General features: G+C 45.3%; 2 protein-coding genes across 2 annotated transcripts; one reads left to right on the forward strand and one right to left on the reverse strand.

Moving 5' to 3' along the window:
- Nucleotides 1-132: 132 nt before the first annotated feature.
- LOC125663208 (uncharacterized protein F54H12.2-like) lies at nt 133-5,718 on the forward strand. Its single transcript, XM_056147903.1, has 2 exons — nt 133-563; nt 854-5,718. The coding sequence occupies exon 2, from the start codon at nt 3,540-3,542 to the stop codon at nt 4,941-4,943; it is 1,404 nt and encodes a 467-aa protein (XP_056003878.1). The 5' UTR covers nt 133-563; nt 854-3,539; the 3' UTR covers nt 4,944-5,718.
- Nucleotides 5,719-7,442: 1,724 nt separating this feature from the next.
- On the reverse strand, nt 7,443-8,234 carry LOC125663207 (uncharacterized). The gene has a single exon (XM_048895511.2). The coding sequence runs from the start codon at nt 8,232-8,234 to the stop codon at nt 7,443-7,445; it is 792 nt and encodes a 263-aa protein (XP_048751468.2).
- Nucleotides 8,235-8,686: the final 452 nt, after the last annotated feature.

The following is an 8,686-nucleotide window of genomic DNA, read 5'->3' on the forward strand; positions in this document are numbered from 1 at the left end:
AAGCCCATTGGGCATGTTTCGGACGACAACACGAATCGGAATGGACATTGATTGAGAGTCCTTGGTTTGACAATTCCAAGGACTGTCTCCGACATTTCAAAGACAGATTACAGGAGGGGTATGATGTGGCCGATTGCTGGGGAACCCGACACTATCTGATGATTCGCCGCCGTTTAGTCGAGAGAGGAACACAAGAGGTACTGTGAGCAATGCTCACTAAGAATACCCCCCGCTTACCCCAATCTCCCAAAGGGTGTTGGTAATGGGTATAAACTACCTCTTTTCTGAGTGTAAAAAACAAATGGCAAGACAAACCGAACCATATTGCTACTTCGATGTCCAGTGCGCGTGACCCCAAAATCGATAGGGAACATCTTCATCCCATGGGTAGTCCATCTGTATGATATGGTGACTGTAGGTGGAAAGGATAATGCTTTAGAGCCCGGAAACCATATTGCTACTTCGATGTCCAGTGCGCTTGACCTTTGATCTTTTGACCCCAAAATCAATAGGAAACATCTTCATCCCATGGGTAGTCCATATGTATGATATGGTGACTGTAGGTGGAAAGGATAAAGCTTTAGAGCCCGGAAACCATATTGCTACTTCGATGTCCAGTGTGCTTGACCTTTGACCTTTTGACGCCAAAATCGATAGGGAACATCTTCATCCCATGGGTAGTCCATATGTATGATATGGTGACGGTAGGCGGAAAGGATAATGCTTTAGAGCCCGGAAACCATATTGCTACTTCGATGTCCAGTGCGCGTGATATTTGACCTTTTGACCCCAAAATCGATAGGGAACATCTTCATCCCATGGGTAGTCCATATGTATGATATGGTGACTGTAGGTGGAAAGGATAACGCTTTAGAGCCCGGAAACCATATTGCTACTTTGATGTCCAGTGCGCTTGACCTTTGGACCCCAAAATCGATAGGGAACATCTTCATCCCATGGGTAGTCCATATGTATGATATGGTGACGGTAGGTGGAAAGGATAATGCTTTAGAGTCCGGAAACCATTGCGTCTACAGACGGACGGACGGACAGACAGACGGACAACCCGATTCCAGTATAACCCCCCCCCCCCCAACTTGTTGCGGGGGGTATAACTAGAGTTGGAAGACTCCTTTCTACAATCGTTGCCTTGCGGTGGTGGTCGCGATCAAGAAGAATGACATGTAAAATTGTGTATTAACATTATATTGTATGTTCAATAAAATATGAAAATGTTCATTGTGTTATGAGTATAAATAGAGAAGGAATGGAGACATGGTCATCATTTGAATCATCATGGCTCACCGAGAAGGGTTTTACATGACTCTCCTCAGTGACGGGTCTATGGAAGCTTTTTCAAATAATACGACTGCTCAATTTAAAACCCTATTACCACAAACCCTGGATTTAACGGACGGAGAATGGGAAGTAGGGCTAACCGAAATGATGTATACCAATGCCTTGAAAAATATTACAAAGGAAGAGGCTTATTTTGACATCCTTATCCCTACAGCTTACGCCCAACAGGTTAAAAATCCAGATACGTTTAAATGGGGGCGATTTACACTGACCAAAAAAAAAACTCGATTCCTTTAAATCGTTGTGCTGTAGTGGTTGATTGGACCCATACGCATTGGGCGGATGTCATTCCACTCAATGCTATGATGACTATTTACCGAATTCACTTTAGACCCGGGGCTTACATTCATTCCACGGCTTTAATCGATGAAATCAATGAAGCCTTGCACAGAACATTCGAAAAGATATGGAAAACAGCCGGCGATCCGCGAGAAGAGAATTCTATGAAATTAGTGTACTTCGAGAAATATGATCGAGTCATGTATCAGTTTCATGGTAGTATACTTAAAAAAACAACAGCCTTAGCCATCCGTTTTCCCACTGGCTTAGCTTACAAACTCGGAATAGGGAGTGAGAAACTCATCATTCCCAATGAATCCATGACTACGTGGTTGAACGTGACTTACTTACCTAACCATACCATGGATTTGTACGAAAATCTGAAATCCATGTACGTGTATTGCGATGTGGTGGATCCGCAGGTGGTGGGGTCCAACGAATTGAAATTATTAAGAGTGGTTCCTTGTAACTTTCATCAAGATGATAGACAACAAGCCAAATGGGAACGTATCCGAGTAGAATATTTGAAACTGAGTAAAAAACATTTCGATACCATCGATATTCACATCATGACCTCTCTGGGGACCCCCATGCGCTTTTTAAATGGAAGAACGATCGTGAAACTTCATTTCCGAAAAGTGTATTGAAGAGAAAAGTCGTGTGACGATGAAGTATCATCGCGGAGTCAGACGACAGAAAGGACACGGATTATTTTCCATTCTCCTTCCCATGCTGGTTACGGCCATAGCCGGGGCCGTTCAAGGAGGCAAAGGTATGAAAAGAAAAAGGAGGGGTCGCAAAAAGTATAAAAAGCGGGTAAGGCTCTGAAAGGGGTCAGTCTCGACAAAGATGCAGTATCAACGAGGTTTATTACACCAGCGGGGTCATGGGTGGGGTAGTCTCTTAAAAACAGTCGGTAAACTAGCGGCTCCCGTGATCGGTCAGGTCGTTGGACGGTTACTGGGAGGGAGCCCCGCACCACAAACAGGCGATGGATATTTTGGAGATTGGTCCAAGAGTTTGGCTCGTGGCATTGTTAACACGGCCGGTAAAGTCATCGGAGGATTATAGTACCGTCACCACAAGGGGGGAAAGGTTACATCGATTTCCTCAAAAAGGTTAACCCCACGCAATGGGGAAAAGGTTTATTCACCGATTTGCTCAAATCGGGAGCTAAAAGTGCTTTATCAGCAGTCGCTAAAACGGGATTAGATGTCTTAGAAAATAAACGGTCTCTCAAAGATGCCATCAAGACACACGGAATACAAGCCATCAAAAATACGAGTCGTATGGCCATGCCGAGAATTCAACAAAAATTAAGATCCCGTCAAGGGGACAGTGTTTTAGCGGGGATGGTGAAACGAGGAGCACGACAATCCATGAAAGCCGGTACCGGACAGGGTTAGATGTCTTAGAAAATAAACGATCTCTCAAACAAGCGCTCAGAACTCACGGAAGGCAGGCGTTAGCAACCACTATGAGGAGAAAGAAAACAGAAAGGAAAAGGCTTTTTTTACCGATTCACTCAAAACGGGGGCTAAACAAGCTTTGACGGCCGCCGCAAAGACGGGGTTAGATGTTTTAGAAAATAAGAGATCTCTCAAAGACGCTCGGTATACGAGCCGCTAAGAATACAGCCGGTATGGCCAAACATCGTCTCTTAGCAAGAGGGGGACCCCGTAAAAGACAGGCCGGTGCACGAGGACATCGTAAGAGACAGTCCAAGACCCCCTCTCAACAACGTCTCTTAGGAGGACCGCGTAAAAGAAAGCCCCATCCACCGGTCCGGGGTAAGAAGAAGCGATCTCTCGACATTTTCGACTGAACCTATAAAAAGGAGATGTGAGGGAGGGGTGAACCCATTTGATTCCTAACAACGATCAGTAACACATCGTTCAAAAATGATGCACAGAGAATCCTGCGCGTGTGGGACCGACAGTTTGGAACTGTTTAAAGTTCCCCCGACTAACGTCACTTTAGAAGACTCTAAATGGATGGAATATTATCCGATTTCCAGTACGTTAAATTCGGATACGGCTCCCATTGAATTTGAAATCAAAGGTCAAGGAGATGAATATCTGGATTTATCTCAATCGTATCTCCAGATGGTCTGTAAATTCACCAAAGCAGACGGAACGGCTCTCACGGGAGCGGGTTCTACTTCCACCCCGGTCAATAACATCTTACATTCCTTATTCAGTGAAATCGATGTGAGTCTCAATGGCAAAGTCATTACCCCCGGAATGGATACTTATCCGTACAAAGCCTACTTGGAAAAATTACTGTCTTATGCCCCCAAAACTCTGAAAACTCAGATGAGAGCCTGTACCTTGTGGGAAAAAGATACCGCCAGTCAAATGGAAGATCGAGAGTATTCTGGTCTGGTTCAACCTCCAAAGGATTTTACCGTAGTTGGTGATAAAGTCACCATCAATGCAATGCTACCCACCCCAATATATCCCGACGATTCTCAGAATGTGGGGTTGAGAAAACGTCATCACAAAATAAATAACAGTAAGGAAATTGTCTTGATGGACCGTTTACATCTGGATTTGTTTCAGCAAGAGAAATGTCTACCGAACGGAGTAGACGTACGTCTCCGATTCAATCGTGCCAGACCTCAATTCTACATGATGACCGATGCCGGAAGTAGTGGGAAAGTAGCCATTCAAAGTATGGTGTTGTGGGTGAGAAAAGTCAAACCGACTCCAACGATCATCAATCTGATCAATCAACAGCTGAGTACTCAAACAGCTAAATATCCATTGAGAAGAGTGGAAGTGAAAACGTTCACGATCCCCACCGGGACCCAATCGAAAATCACCGATCACCTATTCCAAGGCCAGATGCCCAAACTCATCCTCTTGGGGTTTGTGGAAAACGCCGCCTTTAACGGGGATGATGCTAAAAATCCGTTTAATTTCCAAAATCAGAAAATCAAAAAATTAGAAGTCAGTATCAATGGAGACATGATGGAAACTCGTCCCCTGGAACCGAATTTCACGGCCGATCAGTATCTGAGATCGTATTTAAGTCTGTACAAAGGATTGGGAAAATTAGGGCAAGATTGGGCTCCCGACATTACTCTGGAAGAGTATAAAAACGGTTACAGCCTATGGTGTATGGATTTCACCAAAGATCAAGAAGCTCAGACGGATAAATTTCATCTCATACAGACGGGGAACCTGAGAGTAGAAGTACAATTTGCCGACAGCATAGCGACGACCTTAAACTGCGTGGTGTATGCCGTCTTTGACAATTTGCTAGAAATCAACAAACAACGAGAAGTCAGCATCGATTACTGATGGACACGTATCAATTGAGAGACGTCTTATCTCGAGATTTAGGCCCTGCGTTTGGAGGTGTGTATCCTAGAGACGTATTACCGGAGATCTTACCCCACCAAAAAGCGATCGTGATCAATACAGACCCTCATCATCGCCCCGGAGCCCACTGGGTCTGTTTGTATTTGAACAGCCCCATCATAGAATATTTTGATTCTTACGGATTACCCCCGATGCATCAAGAAATCAAAGCGTTTATGCGACGCCACGGCGACACTTGGATTCATAACACGAATTGATATCAAGCGTTGAACACGGATGTCTGTGGACAATATTGTGTGTATTATCTACATCAACGCCATCGTAAAAGAAAAACGGTTCAAGATTGGTTACTTCCTTGGAAAGGCACGGCGTTACAACGAGATCGTTATGTAGCCCAATGGTTTAAAGAGACATTTCGTAAACCTAGAACCCATAAAGGACAAAGTTGTCAATGTCATGGTATTAACTTGTCACTGATGTAATTGTTCAAATGTTTAATTGTTTACAAAATAAAAATTTTAAAAAAAGATCTGTGTTGTGTGCGTGTGTACCTATATAAGACAGGTTTGCCACAGTAAAAAAATCAGTCTGCCAAAAGATGGAATACGTGCCAGTTTATAGAAGAGTCAAAGGAGTGAGAGAAACTCCTCAAAGTATGGCATGGACTTTTATCTTAGACAATGCAGGACCGGAGGATATCGTTAAAATCGTTCAGAGTGAATACCAGTATTTGATCATGACCCGAGATCAACAAACGTTAAAAGGATTTATTCAAATGAAACACTGGAGAACGAAGCGTAACATGAGGTATTTCGTTCATCCCCTATGTTGTTGGAAAGCATATGAGAATAGTCTCGCATCCGAAAGACTACGTTACATGACGGGAGACTATGAAGAACACGGCAAGTTATTAACTATCAACACTGTGTAACTTTAGCGAGTTTCTTAATAAAAAATAAAAGTGCAACTGGTGTTAGTTTTTGTTTCTCTCAACCATTGTCATATACAGCCTCTTTTCATAAGATGTGGCTGGCCCTGAAAAGGGCCGTGGGGGTGTAAGAGGTAAACCCCTTATTTCTTTGCCTTCTTGTTTCGGTGGCGCCTCTTCAATGGTTTCTTGGGGGCATCTGGCACTCCTTCATAGAAGAAGTGCCACTCAAACTCCCCATCTGGCCGGAACACAATCCGCCCCGGGGGTCGCTGCACCAGTTCCAGCTCGGCATCCCAGTCCTCGCGCTGTTCCTCCGGGACCAGGTTGTGGTTCGTGATGGGTGGACTCGGTACTTGACTCATCTTCAATTCTTCTTTCTTCAATCTTCTACAACAGTGCTGGATCACCAGTGAAGCGAACTGGCGAGCGCGCCGGTATATATCAGGAAAGCGCGGACCTCCTCGAAAACATCCCTCGCTTCGGAGACGAAGCCAAGATGGCGGCCGTCAAAATGGCGGATTTGTGCTTTCGAGAAGAGAGTTTTTTCTCATTTTCTTTTTCTAGACATTCGATATCTGTGCATGGTAGGTTTAATCTGATAGATTCTAGGGCGCGGAATTCGTTAAACTTATTTTTATTTTGCTACGTCGCATAGTTTTCAAAGAAACAGAGGTCAAAGAGGTTGAGTCGAGGCTCGATGTTTCTTCTCCGCCTCTTTAAAACTTCATTTCTCACGTCTGTGAGGCAGTAGAAACCTCAATGATAGTTAGATCGATAGAGAAAAACCTATTTCATCCTATTTTAATGCCACTTTGAATGGGGTAGTGAACCCTTATCAAAGAAACCCCATGATTGACACTCAACAAACACACCGGGTGAATGTGACTTATATAAACGAAAGCTGTAGCCTCGACACTCAACAAAAACACAGCATGAGTGTGACTTATGTGCAGGGAGATTTACTCACTATGAAAGTTGATGGTATTGTACAACAATGTAATTGTTTAACGGTAAAACCTCATGGATTAAGTCAAAGTATTGCCGACAAATATCCGTGGGGCAACTTGTATGCTACACGGAGACCCTTAGGCCGTAGAAATCTAGCTATAGAACCCGATCGAGGAATACCCGGCACGTTACGCATCTTATCAAATGCTACAGAGCCTGATGTGATTTGTTTCTTAGCCCAGTGGGATTACGGAAAAGGAACTCAGCGTATTCTCCGCTATCGAGATACACCCGAACAGCGAGAACTATGGTTTCAACAATGTTTACTTGAATTGGGCACATTATCGTACAAGACTTTAGCCTTCCCTTATAAGATTGGGTGTGGGTTAGCGGGAGGAAATTGGACTCATTACAGACAATTTATTCATGATTTTGCTTATAGGTATGATCAACAAGTGTATATTGTCATTAAATCATGTATTTGTTAATAAAGTGCAACTGGTGTTAATTTGTTTCTCAATCATTGCCATAAAAGCATCTTTTCGTAACATGTGGGTGGCCCTAAAAAGGGCCGTTTGGTCCTAAGACCGACTTTTTCTTCAATGCCTGGATCTGGTAAACCGGCATAACGGGCACCGTCCCCGGGTGTATCTCCTCTCCGCTAACTGCTCCACACACAAGCAGCAAGCTGGGCGCTGCCCACATCCCCCGCACGTAATTCCAGAGTGTACCCTGTCTTGCCAGCAGATAGGGCACTTAAACCAGATAGGAACCGCCCTATCTGCCCAGCCAGGGACAGTCATAGGGTGGTTCCTCGGGGGATGACTTGCCACAGGTGTGTGGGGTGGTCTCGGTGGCAGAGTCCTCCCTGCAGACCGAATGGTAGGTGGTGGGGGTCTTGCCGGGGCTGCTGGTCTCGGTGGTGATGGTGGTGGCGTGTCTGCGACCAACAGCGACCGACTCTGGGCTGGGCTTGGAGGTGGCGCGGGGGACGGTGACCTCGGTGAATACTCCACCGGTGACGCTGGCGACTCGCTCATCGGCACCGGGCTGTATTCCTCCGGTGCCGATGGTATCGCTGGTGGTGCTGTAGGCGTCGTCGGGGAGTAAGGTGGTGGTGGTGAGGGTGGCTGTGGGGCCCGTCGGCGCGGTCTCGTAGCCGTAGACATCCGAGCGGTGCGGCGGCGACTCCTCCCTTCATACTCTTGCCGCACTCGGTCGATGATCTCACGGGCCCCACTGCGGTCGAAAGGGGAGAAGGTGCTCAGGTCGTTCTGAGAACGCACGACCCAATTCTCCCCTACCCGTTCCTCAGCCACCACTACCAACCGGTACCGAAATCCAGACAAGGTCTGGAAGTTGTAGATCGGGTCTCTTCTTCCTTCAGCCATTCTTCAATAATCTTTCTTCTATAACTTCTTCAAATCTTCTATAGCAGTGCTGGATCACCAGTGAAGCGAACTGGCGAGCGCGCCGGTATATAACGAGAGAGCGCGGACCTCCTCGAAAACATCCCTCGCTTCGGAGACGAAGCCAAGATGGCGGCCGTCAAAATGGCGGATTTGTGCTTTCGAGAAGAGAGTTTTTTCTCATTGTCTTTTTCTAGACATTCGATGTCTGTGCATGGTAGATTTAATCTGATAGATTCTGAGACGGCGAATTCGTTAAACTTATTTTTATTTTGCTACGTCGCATGGTATATAAATAATCGAAGGTCAAAGAGGTCGAGTCGAGGCCCGATGTTTCTTCTCCGCCTCTTTAAAAATTTATTTCTCGACCATGTACATCCATAAAAACATCTCATAAGGTCTATTCGATAGAAAACACCTTATTTGATTCGATT

This window comes from Ostrea edulis, chromosome 8 (genome assembly GCF_947568905.1).
Source record: "Ostrea edulis chromosome 8, xbOstEdul1.1, whole genome shotgun sequence".
Classification (NCBI taxonomy): Eukaryota; Metazoa; Mollusca; class Bivalvia; order Ostreida; family Ostreidae; genus Ostrea; species Ostrea edulis.

Excerpts from the sequence above, each read along its gene's own strand:
- LOC125663207 (XM_048895511.2), bottom strand. The coding sequence starts at position 8,234 with ATGGCTGAAGGAAGAAGAGACCCGATCTACAACTTCCAGACCTTGTCT.
- LOC125663208 (XM_056147903.1), top strand. The coding sequence starts at position 3,540 with ATGATGCACAGAGAATCCTGCGCGTGTGGGACCGACAGTTTGGAACTG.